The 19,299-nt window shown below is 36.6% G+C and overlaps 2 protein-coding genes across 3 annotated transcripts; one reads left to right on the forward strand and one right to left on the reverse strand.

Moving 5' to 3' along the window:
* Positions 1-91: 91 nt before the first annotated feature.
* LOC132721288 (FUN14 domain-containing protein 1-like) lies at positions 92-9,203 on the reverse strand. 2 transcript variants are annotated; one of them, XM_060705567.1, is made up of 5 exons: positions 9,093-9,203; positions 7,993-8,164; positions 5,437-5,512; positions 1,138-1,257; positions 92-197 (listed from the first exon to the last, which is right to left on the reverse strand). In XM_060705567.1, exons 2-5 carry the CDS (start codon positions 8,136-8,138, stop codon positions 120-122), a joined length of 420 nt encoding a protein of 139 aa, XP_060561550.1. In that variant the 5' UTR covers positions 8,139-8,164; positions 9,093-9,203; the 3' UTR covers positions 92-119. The 2 variants fall into 2 exon arrangements, with proteins under 2 accessions (XP_060561550.1, XP_060561551.1); XM_060705568.1 differs by lacking the exon at positions 5,437-5,512 and adding an exon at positions 6,037-6,112.
* Positions 9,204-10,254: 1,051 nt separating this feature from the next.
* On the forward strand, positions 10,255-11,401 carry LOC132721277 (uncharacterized). The gene is made up of 2 exons (XM_060705556.1): positions 10,255-11,169; positions 11,240-11,401. Exons 1-2 carry the CDS (start codon positions 10,255-10,257, stop codon positions 11,399-11,401), a joined length of 1,077 nt encoding a protein of 358 aa, XP_060561539.1.
* Positions 11,402-19,299: the final 7,898 nt, after the last annotated feature.

Below are 19,299 nucleotides of genomic sequence, written 5' to 3' on the forward strand. Positions count from 1 at the left end.
TAAATAATATCCTTCTCTATGTTCACATCACTCAGTTCCTGCAAGAAGTCATAAATAATCATCACCCCACCCACTTGTGTGAAAGAATGTACATTGTTTGTGTTGAATGTTTTGAGTAATCAAAATGCTAAACCAATGAAAAATCCACCAACAAAACTTCCAGCCAAAAACATGTTCTCTTGTGCAAATCTTCGTAACTGAAAGGAAAACAAAAGAAAATATTAAAATATGCTAAGTCAAGACCCACGTAACTATACTGAAAAGGAAAAATTCTGATTGGATAAATATTTTGGCAATGGTCTTCATATAACTACCGGTACATAATATTCAGTTTAATTTGATTTATTACACAATATTTGACAGGTACTTGAAACAAACTATTTTAAATGTTCTATATTGGCCTTATACTAAAATAAGCCTTAATGTATAGTATATAGCCCATAAAGAACATTAAAAATAGTTTGTTTCATGTACCTGTGAAATATTGTGTCAACAAAATTAAAATAGTTTAAGCTTAATAGCCTGCTGGCAGGAACAGATTCTACCCATGTCATCTGATCACTATCTGCAGTGCACTGTTTACAATTTGCTAATGTATATTTTGAAAATTTTCCCCAACAATGATGAACAAGTTTTGACCAGCTTCAAAGATAGCTGTGCAAGTACTAGTATATCTTGACCAGCACTGGTCACAAGGGAAGAATAAGTTGCCACCAGGTGGCAATGGGGCTAAGTAGCATCAACACTGTAAGGTCATATTGCAACTTTTCAGCTTTACTGACTAAGGAAGACCACAGGTGACATTTTCTGTATAATTTCAAACTAGCCTTTCCGGACATGAGTTTTGCTTTTATCAGATTGATTTGTATATCACTTTAATAAAACTCAAACATCCTTATTTAACATCTTAGTTTTAATTGATTGTAAAAAGCTCTGCCATAATGATATAGCAAATAAATAAAACAATAATTCCATACTCAAAATCGATACACTCAGGTTATCCATTTCTATGAGGCAACAGTTGTGCTTACTAAAACAACCAATTTTGGCGAGGATCAAGGAGGAGGCTGAAAATACAACCAATTTAAACAGATGACATAAATCGCCAATCTGCTAATGATAACCTTGCTTACTTACGTTATCGACTAGCTGAGGAAACTGTCTGTTCGCTTCACGCTGTACTTTACGTTTGGCCTGTGTCACTTCCTTATTGACTTTGGACCAATTTATCTGTATGTAACCTTGATGTTGAGCTATCTGAAATTTATATTTGAGACGTTTGAATAATTCTGTCTGGTGCTTGTCTTAAGCAACACGTGAGCAGATGGAGTAAAATAATTCTTCAAAAATATTACATTAAAGGCACATTAAGCCTTAGAAATTAATTAAATTTCTTTCTGTAGAATGGGCAAACACATGTTTCAATTTTTAGGGCCCAAAACAAAAAGGATTTTTACGTTTCAATAAATTATCGATAATTAAATATATTTCAATATAAGTTATTTCTAAGTTTATTAAAATAACATACGGTATTCGGACTAAAACAGTTCTGGACATGAAATAAAAGACAAAAAGTTTGATCCCACCAAACTTCATATTAAACGAATAAGTTAATAAATATGGAAAACAAATATTCAAACATCAGAATCCACAATTTTTACTCAAGTAAAGCGAATGGTTGTAAGTTTCAAAGCATTAACTAAAAGGGTCGTTAATAAGTGTAAGTGACAACATTTTTGGTTTATCTCGGCGGTCGATCCACCTTACTTGCTTTCCTGGATATCTAACCAGTAATTGCCAATTTCTCAGCATGTGACCTTCTATTAACGCGATATAATTTCTGGTTGAATGTGGAAAGACCATTAGACTCTATGTCAGAGGTCAACTGTCACAATTTATGCCTCGTCTAAGGATCAAAGCAGCAACCGTTAGATAACCAAACCGATGCTCTTTATTGAACTGAGCAGGCAAACATTATTAGCTCTATCTTATTGTTAAAACCATTAATGTGGTTTTTGTAGTGATTTGAATGAGGTGCTAGCAGATTTTCTGATGAGAAAAAAGCTATAGAAAACAAAGACAAGAGGGCCATGATGGCCCTGAGGTCGCTCACCTGTATATAGCCCCCCCCCCCCCCGGGCCAATTTTACCCAAGGGCTTTTATTTGTTTATTTGAACAGACTTGGTAGACACCCATAAGAAGATGTTTCATGCTAAACATCTAAGTTCTAGCTCATTGGGTTTTTTAAAAGAAGATTTTTTAAGTTTTTACTATACACATATAGTTAAAAACAATGACACCCCTGGGGCAGGGCCAGTTTTGACCCCCGGGCTTTTATTTGAACAAACTTTGTAGATATTTACTTAAAGATGTTTCATGCTTAATATCTAAACTCTAGCTATTTGGGTTTTTTCAAAGAAGATTTTTAAGTTTTTGCTATACACATATAAGGAAAATCAATGACCCCCGGGGCGGGGCCAGTTTTGACCCCAGGGCTTTTATTTGAACATACTTGGTAGACACCCATTAGAACATGTTTCATGCTAAATATCTTAGCTCTAGCTCTTTGGGTTCTTTAAAAGAAGATTTTTTAAGTTTTTACTATATGCATATAGGGAAAATCAATGACCCCCTGGGGCGGGGCCAATTTTGACCCCAGGGCTTTTATTTGAACAAACTTGGTAGACATTCACTAGAAGATGTTTCATGCCAAATATCTTAGCTCTAGCTCTTACGGTTCTTTAAAAGAAGATTTTTTTAAGTTTTTACTATATGCATATAGGAAAAATAAATGACCCCCCGGGGCGGGGCCAATTTTGACCCCAGGGCTTTTATTTGAACAAACTTGGTAGACACTCACTAAAAGATGTTTCATGCCAAATATCTTAGCTCTAGCTCTTTGGGTTCTTTAAAAAAAGATTTTTTTAGTTTTTACTATATGCATATAGGGAAAATTTTTGACCCCCTGGGGCAGGGCCAATTTTGACCTCAGGGCTTTTATTTGAACAAACTTGTTAAACACTCATTAGAAGATGTTTCATGCTAAATATCTTAGCTCTAGCTCTTTGGGTTCTTTAAAAGAAGATTTTTTAAGTTTTTACTATATGCATATAGGGAAAATCAATGACACCCTGGGGCGGGGCCAATTTTGACCCCAGGGCTTTTATTTGAACAAACTTTGTAGACATTCACTAGAAGATGTTTCATGCCAAATATCTAAGCTCTAGCTCTTACAGTTCTTTAAAAGAAGATTTTTTAAGTTTTTACTATATGCATAAAGGGAAAATCAATGACCCCCGGGGCGGGGCCAATTTTAACCCCAGGGCTTTTATTTGAACAAACTTGGTAGACACTCACTAGAAGATGTTTCATGCCAAATATCTTAGCTCTAGCTCTTTGGGTTCTTTAAAAGAAGATTTTTTAAGTTTTTACTATATGCATATAGGGAAAATCTATGACCCCCTGGGGCAGGGCCAATTTTGACCCCAGGGCTTTTATTTGAACAAACTTGGTAGACACTCACTAGAAGATGTTTCATGCCAAATATCTTAGCTCTAGCTCTTTGGGTTCTTTAAAAGAAGATTTTTTAAGTTTTTACTATATGCATATAGGGAAAATCAATGACCCCCTGGGGCGGGGCCAATTTTGACCCCAGGGCTTTTATTTGAACAAACTTGGTAGACACTCATTAGAAGATGTTTCATGCCAAATATCTAAGCTCTAGCTCTTAGGGTTGTTTAAAAGAAGATATTTAAAGATTTTTCTTTCGGTTGCCATGGCAACCAGAGTTCTGCATGGAATTAAATTCTTTGAACAATTTTTAAAGGTGACCACCAAAGGAACATTCCTGTGAAGTTTGGATGAAATTGGCTCAGTGGTTTATGAGGAGATGTCACTTAAAGCAAAAGTTTACGGACGGACGCCGGACGAAAAGCGATCACAAAAGCTCACCCTGTCACTTTGTGACAGGTGAGCTAAAAAACTAGGAAATTTTAAAGCAGCCTTCAGCTTTTTAAAGGTTATTTATGTTATTTTTAGATAAATTGTTTCATATAATTGTCAAATCAAAAGAAGAAAGGTGGTCTAATCTACTGGTCAACCCTCTATATTTAAATTAATAAAGCAGACTATTTGAGCCGTGTCACGACAAAACTAACATAATGGGTTTGCGACCAGCATGGATCCAGACTAGCCTGCGCATCCGCGCAGTCTGATCAGGATCCATGCTGTTCGCTATCAGTTTCTCTACTTGCTATAGCGTTTGTAAGCGAACAGCATGGATCCTGATCAGACTGCGCAGATGCGCAGGCTGGTCTGGATCCATGCTGGTTGCAAACCCATTATGTTGGTTTTGTCATGACGCGGCTCATTTGTTCTATTTTTAGCAACAAACATCACTGTCGTGTTATAAATAGCTCACTTGGATGCTGTTTTGAGGAAGGCTAACACATAATTGTTTTTCAAACTGAAGGCGGCTTTAAGAATACAGTTGTGGTCCAACAAGCAGAAAGCTATAAATTAATAATGTAGTAAACTAAGAAAAAAACGTTAAAAGTTTAATAGTTAAGAACTAAATAAAATTCTGTATAAACCAATTGTTCTAACAGTGGGTGGTACTATCACCCCACAACCATCTTATAGTGGTTGTTAATATAACCCTTCACTAATCTTTAAGACTGTCTATCCTACAACTGTCTTACAATGGCTAGTAATATAACCCTATAACCATCTTACAAAGAGGGGTTATATAACCCTACAACCGTCTTAACAGCTAATGGCAATATAATCCTACAACCATCTTACAATGGGTGACAATATAACCCTACAGCCATTTTACAGTGGCTGGTAATAATAAATATAACCCTTTAACTGTATATCATTGACTGGTAATATAACCGTATAACTGTATTTCAGTTAATTGTATAATAACCCTATAAAAAGTTGGTGAATATAACCTCAGTGTTCGAAATTAGCAGTAGTCCCATAGCCCGACTTCTAAATTTCTCCTCGGGCTACCAACTTTTCACAGTAACAAGCCCGACCAGGCTACTGTATTTTCAGAGACAATATGAACAACTGTTTTGAACAAATGAATCGTGCTAGTGAAATGTCTTTTGGGCTAGTGAATATTCCAATCTGATAGTACGACCAGCCTAGTGGATTCAAATCCGAATTTCTTACACTGTAACCTTACAAACATCATACAAAGAGTGTAATTATATAATCCTAAAACCATCTAACAGTGACTGGTAAAATAATCCTACAGTCATTTTACACTGGCTTGTAATATAAAACCACACAGTTATTATACATTGGCTGTTTATATACATTGTAACCCATACAACAGCAGAAATTGGAACACACTCCTTGAAGTTAGTAACAGATTTACGTAACATGTAACTTGCAAATTGAAACAGAACAAGAACAACAAGTACCTGTATAAGAAGCACTGTCGTGCCTAAACTGCAGGCAGCTATTTTGCCAACTTTAATAAACAAATAGCCTGAGAACCTGTAAAATAAGTTTGGAAGGTTATAAAGCTTGGTCATAAAAACATTTGTTAGAGCCATTAAAAGCAGCTTGGCCACATTTTCTCACTTTAAAGTTATTCACAGTGAAAGGCAGTTTTATAATTATGTAAAAAAATAAAATAACAACCAATTTCTGGGTCTTGGGTTGTTATTTACCATTATTATCCCTAAAACTGACACAATGTTCTGTAAAAAGTACTGTATTTTATGGAAAATTGCATATAAAACATCTTACAAAAATATTACACGGACAAACAGGGCAGTCCCACTATCATTTGAATCAATGGTATGCTAAATTTCATTATAAATTCCACAATCATGCCTGTTTTAGCAAGCATATTGTTATTCAGTTATTCATACAGTTAATCTTCGAAATGCAATACATTGTATATATATTCTGATTTGTATGTCATTACTTGAATGCAAAACACTGTGAAACACTTTAAGGGTGGGTGAAATGTGGCCAAGCTTCGAGTATGGGACATGACTGTGATAATGTATTACCCTAATTAGTAGAAGTGAAGCTCCAATACTGATGGCAACTGATTTACCAACCTTCACAAACAGATAGCCAGATGCACTGGAATTCAAACATATAGTAATCATTTTAGCTTGTTCATTAATTAATTCATGAAAATGTTACATTTATTTAAAGTACATATACAGTAACTTTGTACATCATATTGATTCAAGAACAGAAAAAAGTGTACTTTCCACACAAAAAAACAGCTGCAGACATTTCAAAAGATAATCTGTTTTGTTAAGGATAACACACATAAGGCCAGGGTTTTTAAAATTTACTTGAAATACCCTGAATAAAGCACAACCCTACTGATACCAGATTAAAAAGAATACTTTGCAAAAAACAGCAACAATTTTCATTCTGTCAATCAAAAACTACAAAATGAAAATCTTGGCTAACAAATTCATGTACCGGTATGTATAAGTGGGCCACATAACCATGTCAAAAATTTTTATTACCTCACTTATATACTTTAATAACAGAGAGTTAATGCATAGATCTTTTTTCATGCATTAAAATATGCAAACAAAGACTCATTTAAGTTGACCCAATAGGGCAAGGAATTTAAAGTCTGTGGGCATCTGCTGATCTAAATGCCAAAATAAAAAATACTTTGGCGCTAATCTTGCATGAGTATATATGTCTTATTTAGTAATTCCATCATACCAGGTTTTGTTTTCTATTTTTTTGTATAAAGAAAACATTTTGACATGCTTTCAATGTGCTAGTGTCATGTCATAACCATTTGACATTTATGTTTTGATAATGAAACAAATGGGCCAAACATTGCAGTAAGCTAATTTTACATGACACCCTGAGTAACAAATACAACAAGAGCTGTCGGTAGGACAGCATGCTCGACTATTCTTAGTGCTTGATAGTAAAAAAAATGCCTGATACAGTTACCTCCTCCTGTTTACAGGTTGGGGTCATGATGGTGAACAAGTGTGCAAAGTTTCAAAGCCATATGTCAATGGACTTTGAAAATATTTGAACTATTACAAAAACTTTAACGTAAATTCTAAGTCGAAAAAGGGGCATAATTCTGTCAAAATGCTTGATAGAGTTACCTCCTCCTGTCTACAGGTTGGGGTCATGATGGTGAACAAGTGTGCAAAGTTTCAAAGCCATATGTCAATGGACTTTGAAAATATTTGAACTATTACAAAAACTTTAACGTAAATTCTAAGTCGAAAAAGGGGCATAATTCTGTCAAAATGCTTGATAGAGTTACCTCCTCCTGTCTACAGGTTGGGGTCATGATGGTGAACAAGTGTGCAAAGTTTCAAAGCCATATGTCAATGGACTTTGAAAATATTTGAACTATTACAAAAACTTTAACGTAAATTCTAAGTCGAAAAAGGGGCATAATTCTGTCAAAATAATTGATAGAGTTACCTCCTCCTGTCTACAGGTTGGGGTCATGATGGTGAACAAGTGTGCAAAGTTTCAAAGCCATATGTCAATGGACTTTGAAAATATTTGAACTATTACAAAAACTTTAACGTAAATTCTAAGTCGAAAAAGGGGCATAATTCTGTCAAAATGCTTGATAGAGTTACCTCCTCCTGTCTACAGGTTGGGGTCATGATGGTGAACAAGTGTGCAAAGTTTCAAAGCCATATGTCAATGGACTTTGAAAATATTTGAACTATTACAAAAACTTTAACATAAGTGGTTACGCCGACGCCGACGCTCGGGTGACTGCAATAGCTCTACTTATTCTTATCGAATAGTCGAGCTAAAAACCTTGCATAAACAGAGGGTGCTCTTTCTATTTTATTCTTTAATACACGTCTTCTTTCTTCTTTAATGTATAACTGTGTGTGTCACCTTAGTGCAGTAAGGGGTTAAATTCTTCAATCTTCTAAATTTAATAGGAGTTATTCAGTTATTGCACTAAGGTGACAAATTATAAGATCAGAAAGTTTATTTACCATCCAGCAGCTCCCCCAATCACAACTTGTTTGGCTGCAGATTGTTTGGAAATATCTCCTAAGATGTTTTCTAGTCTACTTTTGTTCCGTCTAAAAGCACCGAGATCTAAAACTTCAAAATCATGCTCAATTTCATCCATATTCATGCTTCAGTGAATCTACACACTCACACCTGCAAAATAAAATCTGCCTTGTTACCAAACAACACAGCAGTTACTTTCACTTTGGACTGAGAATTTGACACATTGGAAAAAAGGTGCTTTATAGTTTCATATGATGATTTGATTGAACAGTTATTACAAACAATAATTTACCCTTATCATATTTAAATGCGCAATACAATAAATAATTCATTCATTTCGAATCTACTGCCTTTCTGTTAGGTAATTTTCACAAAAACTCAGCGGTCACATCTGTCGACTAACACAAGTTTGCAGTGACTTTGTGATAATATATCATCTTATAAACTTGAAATTATTATATTGACAGCTTTATATCCTATAAGAGTCTTAATTTAGATGAATCAATTATTTCCTACCATTTAGTACCAAGATTTTTAAATTTTGTGAAAAAATGTTGTAATCTGGTAATTATTGAGTTCACATATAAAGAAGAGTGCTGAAAAACGAGCAGTTAGTTGCACAGCCTTACTAAGTATCATTTCTTACTTTTCCGGGAATGAAGGAACATATATCAAATATTCAAACATATTCCAAATTAATATTACTGCAGTTTACATTGTTTTTTGGGAGGTAGGAGGGTTGCAGTGTGGGTAAAAGGTGGAGGGGGGGGGGGTGTAGTGACAAATCAACGTGCCAAAAACCTATAACTCGTTTTGGTTTAGCATAAATATCTTGAATAGGACAAGTAAATATTACAATTATTCTTATAAAAGCTGTGAATCATTTATGATGCAATTCCTTCGCATTATAAATTTGGTACGAGACCGTTTGAGTACGAATGATTTGAAGAAAATGAGTTTTCGCCGTACAGTTAATGTCAATTGAATTGGACATCCGCTGTTTATTATCATTAAGCAGTACACGTGATTGTTCAAGAATTATTCACACAATTCATAACACAATACTGAGAGAAATTACTTTTTGTGCACCCAATTCCACTTTTTGTTTCGCTTCTTTTTAATTCCCGTGCTTGACGTAATCTAATTAAATAGGGGACTACCGTAGTGATCTCCCCTTCATTACGGTCAGCGCCGAAGAACCGTACCATTTCCGGATTTTGTAGGAGAAACACACGTTACACGTGCAATTCTTGAAATGCTCTTAGAAACGAAATATTTCAGTTTCGAAACCTACATGTTTGCCTGTCTGTCCGTCTGTTTGTTGTCTGTCTAACCATTTTTGTACACGCATGCGTTTAAAACTAAATTTCTATAACATTAGGATCATTTGGTTTGACATTTCAAAAAGTCAAAATCTTCAGGGGACTTATCAAATGCTACTGTCATGTGGTCGATATTCGTGTTTTGAATATCGTTTTTATGTATCATTTTGTCCTTGTATTTGTATATATATCTCTTGTATTTGTTTGTTTACAGTCCGATATACAATCCATTATCCCATATCATTCCTATATCATTCCATTTCATCATCTCATTATAACAACTAATTTCTCATATTTCATATTGACATAATTTGCATGCCGGGTCTCCGTTTTTACAAACTTCCCGGAAAATCCACCTCACGCATGCGCACTTGAATATAAATATTTCTCTTGGTTTGCGCCAGAAATTGTTTATCTTGTTTATTTATTTATCAAGGCGTATGTTTTATGTCCTTACAGGTAATTGTTGTTATTCATTATGTTTCATTATCATGCATATTTCCATTGATCGTTTATGTATTTCGGAACTGTATTTATGCACTTGAATATAAATATTTCTCTTGGTTTGCGCCAGAAATTGTTTATCTTGTTTATTTATTTATCAAGACGTATGTTTTATGTCCTTACAGGCATAAACAGACCATTCATACATCTGAAAAAGGACCATACGACATTGGTGGCCAGTGTGGGGGCCATAATTTGAATAAAGTTGATTGATTATTTTCAAGTCTTTGTGTTTTTTCTCTTAAAATAAAATTGTTTTATTTCTATTGTTTGTTTTTTATTACATCTATATAGACCTAAACTGGTTACTGATGTAAATCATTTTTTTAGTGTATGGTGTACAATTTGGGCCAATTGAAATCATGAATTTTAAGTCACGTTCATTTTTTTGATCCAATCCATTTTTTTTTCATCATGGCGGATGGTACAACTCAGTCCTTAGACTATTCAGATGCAGATCTGGATTTTTTTGCTAGACAGTTACAGAAATCTGGTAAGTTTCAAGTTAATACAATGGCAAGTACACCTCATACAGTACACTCAAGTCATACATTTAATGTTACACCTACTCCTATACGGGAACATATCAGCAGAACAGGTACACATCAGGTTCACTTTCCTCCACCTGTTTATAGCATTCCTCCACCCATGCCTAACCCTCAACCATACTTGTCTTTTGTGACAAATAGGGACTTGGTACATGCCCGTATCCCTGAGTTACCTTCTTTTTCAGGAGATGGGAAATACAACTCGTCAATGTTTGAGATATGGCGCTATGATGTTAATTGTGTCATTGATGAGGGTAATTATCCACCATTTATTATCAGGGAGGCCATTCGTAAATCTTTGAAAGGCAGTGCCAGAGGTGTTCTTTTGCATTTAGGTGAAAATGCCACTGTTCCTGAGATCTTGAATGAGTTAGATGGCATTTATGGTAATGTTCATTCAACTGAAAGGTTGAAGGAACAGTTTTATAATGAACAGCAGAAGGTGGATGAGTCTGTTGCTGATTATAGTTTGCGTCTGGAGAGGTTGCTTAGCAGGATACCGTGCAATCTTGATAGGATGTCCAAGGATGAGATGCTGCGGGGTAGGTTGTGGTCAGGCCTCCGAGATATAGAGCTGAAGAATGCCTCTCGATTTCTTTTTCAGAAGGACCTCAACTTCAATACTCTTCGTAAAGAGTTGAGAGCCATTGAGGAAGACTTGCGCTTGTCCAGATTACCATCTTCTCTTACTCTTCCACCCAAGCAGGCAGCCCCTCAGGCCAATGTTTCTTTACCTACTACTCCTAATGAGTCTGTTCCTGCACAACAGTGTTTCACTACTGTAGATAGTAGACTTGCGTTCATTGAACGCCGCCTTTCCTTGTTGATCTTGTTTATCATATTTTCTCCAGGAAATAAGGGCCCTTTCTAAGCAGATGGAAGGCATGGAGTCCAGGCTGTCTAGTATGGAGAAGGAACTCAAGGGCTTGAAACAAGAGAGATCTTCCACTCAGGATGTCAAAGCATCTGCTAGTCCTTTAAACTACAGTCGACCTCCATCGCAGGGCAGATGAGTGGTCATACTTCCCCTTCTAATGCCCCTGCTTCTACATTTCCTCTAGTTGGCTCTTCTAATGAAACTGAAATTCTTATAAATGGCACTTATACTATAGCTTTGATAGATACTGGCTCTATGATTTCATCTATTGGAATTTCATTCTTCAAATCTTTAAAGCCCCAGTCTGTCATGTCACAGTTGTCAGATTTTATGTTGGATATTTCTTCTGCTAATGGTTCTAAGGTACCATATCTAGGATATTCAGTTCTTGATATTTCTTTTCCTTCTCTTTCATCACAATCTTTTTCAGCTCCTATTCTGATTGTTCCAGACACAGAGTACTCCAGCAGAGTTCCTTTGATAATAGGCACCAACATACTGAATGTTTTGAAGGCATCAGGAACAGAGTCAACATCATCTCCACTTTCAGACATCATATCTTCCTTGACTGACATTGTCACCAAACCTGTTACTCATCATCAGACTGTCATTGTGAAGCCTTTTGAAACAACAACACTTGAGGGCAAGGTGAGACATATTGGCAACATGTCATCTGGTGTTACAGAGTCTACTGATTCTCTTATGTTGAATGTGAGCCCCAGATTGGTTAAATTACCACCTGGTACTTCTTTTTGCAGGGTTCCAGTACGTGTTTGTAACTTGACTGCTAGAGCTATTACCATTCATCCAAGAATGACTCTTTGTAACTTACATGATGTGTCTGTTGTTCGCACCATAGATCCTTCAGAGGGCGTTGCTGATAAATCCCACAATTCAGACAAGTCTCTTGTTGACCTTGGTAAATTTCTATTCCCACTGAAACTTTAACTTCTGAACAGCATGTTAAGGCAACTTCCTTCTTCAATCAGTGGAAACATATTTTCTACTCTGGGCCTACTGATCTTGGTTCTACTGACTTGGTCGAACATGACATCAATCTGTCTGATCCCACACTTTTTAAAGACCCTTATCGACGAATACCACCAGGGATGTTTGAGGAGGTACGTGAGCATTTACGAGACATGATTTCGGCAGGAGCGGTCCGTGATTCCAAGAGTCCTTTTTCTTCTAATGTTGTGTTAGTAAGAAAGAAGGACGGGTCTTTGCGTTTTTGTATCGATTACCGGAAACTGAACAACCGTACAATCAAGGATGCTTATGCCCTTCCTCGCATCGACGAATCTATAGATTCTCTCATAGGTTTTACTATTTTCTCTAAACTCGACCTACGCTCAGGTTACTGGCAGGTCCCAGTCAAAGAATCTGATAAGCAAAAGACTGCCTTTAGTGTTGGGCCTCTCGGATTCTATGAGTGCAACAGAATGGCTTTTGGTCTTACCAATGCCCCTGCAACGTTTCAGCGTCTGATGGAGCGTTGTATGGGCGAACTTCTTCCTTCGTGACTGTTTGATTTATCTCGATGACATTATCATCTTTTCTGATTCTATTGATTCTCATTTCCGTCGCCTTCAGTCTGTCCTTCAACGTCTTGAGATGCACAATCTTAAACTTAAAGGGTCCAAGTGTAAATTCTTTAAGCCGCAAGTCCAGTATTTGGGACACATTGTTAGTGCTGATGGTGTGAAGACAGATCCTGAGAAGATTGAAGCACTCAAGACATATCCTGTACCTACTTGCCTTAAGGAGTTGCGTAGCTTTTTAGGTTTCTCAGGTTATTACAGAAGGTTCATTAAAGACTACGCACAGATCGCCAAACCTTTGAATGACCTTCTTATTGGTATTCCCACATGCAAAAGTTCTTCTAAGAAATCTAAAGTTCCTTTCAATTGGGGTCCAGATCAGCAGAATGCCTTTTGTTCTTTGATAGATAAACTTTCTTCTCCTCCAGTCTTAGCTTTTGCTGACTACAATAAACCATTCATTCTTAATGTTGATGCCAGTACTAGCGGTTTGGGAGCGGTTCTTTACCAGGTTGGTGCTGATGGTAAGGAGCATGTTATATCTTATGCCAGTAGGGGTTTGAGAGCAGGAGAAAGACATTATCCTGCTCACAAACTAGAGTTCTTGGCTCTTAAGTGGTCTGTCTGTGATAAGTTCCATGATTACCTCTATGGTAATTCTGTGGAAGTTAGAACAGACAATAACCCACTTACCTATGTGTTTTCATCTGCCAAGCTTGATGCTACCAGTCACAGGTGGTTATCCTCCTTGTCTGCGTATGACATCAACTTGCGGTACAGAGCTGGTAAAGAGAACATCGACGCCGATACTCTTTCTAGAATTCCTTCAGCTTCTTCTCTTCCTGATTCTAACATTCTCCTTTCAGATGCTGTCAAGGCTCTTTTGTTTTCTCAATCTGAAGGTCCAGGTCAACTTCCAGCTGTTGAATGTATTTCTTTTCATCAAACTGTTCTTTCTCTTAATCCCAGAGACGAGATCGAAGTCGGAAGCAGCCTTAAGTCAATTAATTGGAAGAAGGAGCAGCAAGATGATCCAACACTTTCCCGTTTAGTTCAACTCTTTGAAATTGGTCATAGGTTAACTGAACGCCAAAAGTCACATGAAACGGCCAAGGTTCGATCGTTTCTGAAGGAATGGAGCAACCTTTACTTTAAGGATTCAATTCTTTACCGTAAAGGTACTGCAAATGGTTATCCTGTTACTCAGCTTGTTCTCCCTGAGCATATGCTTGATTTAGCTTTCCAGGGTTTGCATGATGAGGCAGGACATCAAGGTTGTACAAGAACGATTTCCTTGTTCTGTTCACGTTTCTTTTGGCCTCAGTTAGAACAGTATATTGAACACAGGGTTCGAAACTGCCCCAGATGTATCCGGAGAAAGTCATTGGATAAAACGACTGCTAAGTTAAATCCTATTCAGTCGAGTTATCCAATGGAAATTGTCTGTATGGATTTTCTTTCTCTGGAGATGTCTCGGGGTGGTTATGAAAACATCTTGATCATTACTGATCACTTTACTCGTTTTGCTCAGGCTATCCCTGCCAAGAACCAAACTGCACATACTACCGCTAAACTTCTCTTTGAAAATTTTGTTTGTCACTATGGTTTTCCTAGTCGGTTCCATAGTGATCAAGGGCGAAATTTTGAAAGTGAAGTTATCCGGGAGTTGTGCAAGTTGGCCAATATTGACAAGACCAGGACTACTCCGTATCATCCACAGGGTAATGGGATGCCTGAGCGCTTTAACGAAACCCTCTTGAATATGTTGGGGACCCTGGAAGATGACAAGAAGGTCAATTGGAAGTCTCATGTTCCCGCTCTTGTCCATGCCTATAACTCTACTCCCCATTCTTCTACTGGTTATTCTCCCCACTTTCTCATGTTTGGTCGCCACCCTAGGCTTGCCATCGATGCGTTTCTTGGCATCGAACCAGACAAATCTCCTGTCAAGGACCATTCTTACGTCTCAGGTCTCCAGAACCGACTAAAATTCGCATATTCTGTTGCACTCCGAGAGGCCAAGAAACAAGGCAAGAAACATAAACGGTACTATGACCTCCGTGTGAGAGAAGCGGAATTGAAGCCCGGGGATCGAGTACTGGTCCGAAATGTAGGTGTTCGGGGAAAATCCAAACTTGCCGATAGATGGGAGAAAGATGTCTATACCATTCTCAGCCAGCCCACCTCTGGAATTCCCATCTATGAGGTGAAGAAGGAAAACAGCAAGGACAGGTCCAGGGTTTTGCACAGGAACCTTTTACTTCCCTTTATGGGGATGCCTTTGTGCAAAACAACTGAGTCCTTATACAAGCCCGCTTCCTCTGACTTACATTCGGATCAGAACTCGTTCTCCAATCCCTCCTCTGATATTTCCATTACAGCTCCGTTAGATTCCAATACCTCACTTACATCAAGTCCATCAAATGTTTCACAAAGCAATTCTTCCACAATACATGATTCTAACAATTGTATGTCAACTTCTTTTACAGGAACATCAAACAGCAAACAAGATGCCACGTCAACAACTCAAACTTCTTATTCTGTTCCAAATAAAACATCTCATTCTATTACAGGTTCAAAATATGTCATTCCTGCACTGAGAAATCAATCTAAGGACAACAACAACAATTTACAGAGGCAGAAACGTACAAGAAAGAAACCCGGATGGATGCTTAATGATCACTGGAAATTAGATTAATGCTTTTTCTTTCGATTTATAGTCTAGGTGTGTTTCAACTTTGAAGTTAGGCGTTGTTCAGTACCTGATGTGTTTCGTTTTATGTTTTATACCATGTACCATATATTTTACCTTGGTAATTTATAAATGTACTTTACAGTACTTTAAAAATAAAGAATTTATTGTTGAGAGTGCACCTCTTCAATGAATTCACAGTTCTACTGATAAATTAACATTTTGTTTCCGCGTGACATATATTTTTCGCGATTCGCGGCATACGGTATTTTTGTGGAACATGCTTGAGTTTAAGGTATTTTGCCCGGGTATTATATATTTACTCACAGGTTGTAATTGCCTTCAGTATTTAGATTTAGTTATGTAGTACCTAGTAGTTTAGTTACTTTATGGTCTAAGCTTACTACTTGCAATGTCTGATTCAAGCTCTTCCTCTTTAATATTTTATGAATGTCGGGGCGACATTCCCCAAAGTGGGGAAGTATGTCATGTGGTCGATATTCGTGTTTTTGAATATCGTTTTTATGTATCATTTTGTCCTTGTATTTGTATATATATCAGGGGCGTAGCCAGCTGTTTTCAACTTGTAGGCACATAAAAGGGGGTCTGGGGGCTTAGCCCCCGGAAGTCAAAAACAAGTTCAGATTAAAAAGAGCAAAATGCACGTTCCAAAGTATGTTCAAGGAAAATTATCAAAACAATAATTTTAAACTATGAATTTGATTAGATGCATACTTTATTGAGGATGGTAAATCATGCGCACACACTTGATTCGACTATACGGCTTGAACTCACTACCAACTCCACTCTCGCCTGTTTTATTGTATTTTTGGGACTTTTGAAAATGTTAATTTCTTGACCAACTTGTAGGCCCGTGCCTACATGGCCTAATAGTAGCTACGCCACTGTATATCTCTTGTATTTGTCTGTTTACAGTTCGATATACAATCCATTATCCCATATCATTCCTATATCATTCCATTTCATCATCTCATTATAACAACTAATTTCTCATATTTCATATTGACATAATTTGCATGCCGGGCCTCCGTTTTTACAAACTTCCCGGAAAATCCACATCACGCATGCGCACTTGAATATAAATGAATATTTCTCTTGGTTTGCGCCAGAAATTATTCATCTTGTTATTTATTTTTCAAGGGGTATGTTTTATGTCCTTACAGGTAATTGTTGTTATTCATTATGTTTCATTATCATGCATATTTCCATTGATCGTTTATGTATTTCGGAACTGTATTTATGCACTTGAATATAAATATTTCTCTTGGTTTGCGCCAGAAATTGTTTATCTTGTTTATTTATTTATCAAGGCGTATGTTTTATGTCCTTACAGGCATAAACAGACCATTCATACATCTGAAAAAGGACCATACGACACTACAAAAGTATCATATATTGATTTTAGACACTTTCATGAAGGGTTAGTGTCATTATGGTCTTTAAAATTGAAAGACCCTAGTCTAATAAGTCATTCCCGGGCCTGGCACAGGATGTTGGTGGATAGGTTATAGACTTTACAGTAGCTCTGCGACAAAATGTCTTCAATCAGCCTTTTAATCATTGTATACATCTACATCTGACATTCAACCTGTAGATCTAGTAATAGCCCTATCCAACTTTTCCAAACTGATTTTTATATTTAGTTTCTTTTGTGTCCATGTGTGTGAGAAAAATAATCAATCATTGCGTTAGAGGATTGAGAAATGTCAACCCTCGGCAACCGGTTCTATCGAGAACGAGCCTTTAGCCGGTTCCATTGGGAACGTGCCAAGTCCCGGTTACCCAAAGGGTTGGAATTTCCCTATCCTCTATCTAACCCAATGCTTACAACGTATTTTTTGGACAGATTTTACACTCAAAGACCACCTTCAAAAGATCAACGCATTCTATGCGACAGAAAATCTTCGATTTAAATTTAACTTCTGGAAAGACATTTCTAACGTTCATCCCTTCTACAACAGTATGTATGCTTTCTAATTTTTAAGATATTCTTTTTATCAATTAAGGTAGAACGCGACACTTTGCGAACTTTCGAGTAGCGTCTTGAAAATTGGCATGCAAAAAGTTGATAATATTTCTGATTAGATTCCGTTGATTTTATTCCAATAGAATCAGCCAATTTTTGTAGACACGATGTCAAAGTTGACCATCAAAACCCGTATTTTAACATGACGTCGTACGTAGCGTATCCTTGGCAACTGTTACCGGTATCACAACGCTATAGGCGGACAAAATATCCTAAATCCTACAGCATTCGACGTAAATTATTATTTCCTTTAAGCTGATATCAAATTTATCGTTTTACGCCGAAAAATGTTTTGAAAAATGGAAAGAAAACTGTCAATGTTGTGTAAAATTTAACGTTCAGTATATTACTTTTTAAAAAATAGATATGTTTGGTCTGTTAATGGGTTCAAATGGCGAGCGAACCATATTTTGCATTGCAATTTCAAAAGTGTGATACATTTTAGTATATATGCACTAAAAGTTCTAATATTGCAACTCCCAGTTTTTCTGTATATCATTCCAGGTTCAATGTAGGTCGATATATAGGACGCTACCACTCGGACTTAAAGTTCAGATCGTCTAAAATTTTATATATAGCATATAGCGGCTCTAGGGACAGATTTTAATCAAATTGTGTCACTTAAAAACGTGGCATTTTTCAATGACATCTGAGACATTAAATCTAAAATTGGTTTATATAATGACTTTAAGATATCATTCATTTTTCAGTGGACTGCATTTATAATTTTGTCAATTTGATTCCATCTCGGAGCAAAAACATGGTATCTTGTCACTGTCTAACAAAAAATATCAAATTTTGATAAATGTTTTACGTTTGTACACGATGTATTTGTTAGGATCAAGTTGTCAAGTTGGGGAGTCACGCCAATAACAAACTGAGTCCCCTGGTCGATTTATGTTGAAGTGGATGTTACCATGTTGTAGAAAACACATATCTTGTTATATATCCGTTACATTTTTCCAGAAAAATACTTATTGTTTTCAGAGGAATATATGCAATAACCAAATTACCAACTGCCTTGTAGTTGGTAGTTGGGGATTTGCACGAATAACCAGCTGTGTCCACTGGTGGACATAGGGAGACAGGGTGTGTCCATGTTGGAGAACACATCTATATATCTTGTTATACATCTGTTATATTTATATATTTAGGAAAAGTGTTTTTAGAGAAATGCATAAATGTTCGAATAGCCAATTACCTTCTGGGTGGTAGTTGGGGATTCACGCGAATAATCGACTAGGCCCCTCCTTTATTCTGTGTTTAGAAAAGTATGATGTTTTAGAAATTTCATGCTGGTGATAGTGGATCGAATTACCAACTACCAGCTGTTAATTAGTTGGGAATTACGAATCACCAATTACCAGGTAGTAGGTTTTTGGATATTCGAATATCCAACTACCATCTACATGCCAAATTGACGCTTATATAATGCACTTTCGTCTAGCTTTAGAAGCAAGGCCGCAAGACGTCCACAATGCATAGGCGTTCGCCTTTGCGGCGATTTGTTCTATTTATATATAAATTTTATGAATTTTCGTAAAAAAAAAACACCATTATCCGGAGCACACCTTAACCTACTATTTTGGTGTGTTCGTTGACGACATTTTTGCCCGATTTCTGTAAGAAGGGACCTATATACAACGACATGGATTTTGTTTTTGCTTAACTTAAACAGAACATTTCTTATCTATTGTTTTGATTATCAAAACGTTCCATGTTTTAACTTTTGTTTCAACAATCGTCCTCCAAAT

This window comes from Ruditapes philippinarum, unplaced genomic scaffold (genome assembly GCF_026571515.1).
Source record: "Ruditapes philippinarum isolate M1 unplaced genomic scaffold, ASM2657151v2 ctg231_1_1_1_1, whole genome shotgun sequence".
Lineage (NCBI taxonomy): Eukaryota > Metazoa > Mollusca > Bivalvia > Venerida > Veneridae > Ruditapes > Ruditapes philippinarum.

Bases quoted from the DNA above. Each gene is read 5' to 3' on its own strand.
- LOC132721288 (XM_060705567.1), bottom strand. From the start codon at position 8,138: ATGAATATGGATGAAATTGAGCATGATTTTGAAGTTTTAGATCTCGGT. The intron at 1,258-5,436 runs GTACTTGTTGTT...TATAAATTTCAG, and splicing joins CGACAGTGCTTCTTATACAG to ATAGCTCAACATCAAGGTTA. The intron at 198-1,137 runs GTAAGTAAGCAA...TTTTCCTTTCAG, and splicing joins TTCCTCAGCTAGTCGATAAC to TTACGAAGATTTGCACAAGA.
- LOC132721277 (XM_060705556.1), top strand. From the start codon at position 10,255: ATGGCGGATGGTACAACTCAGTCCTTAGACTATTCAGATGCAGATCTG. The intron at 11,170-11,239 runs GTAGATAGTAGA...TATTTTCTCCAG, and splicing joins CACAACAGTGTTTCACTACT to GAAATAAGGGCCCTTTCTAA.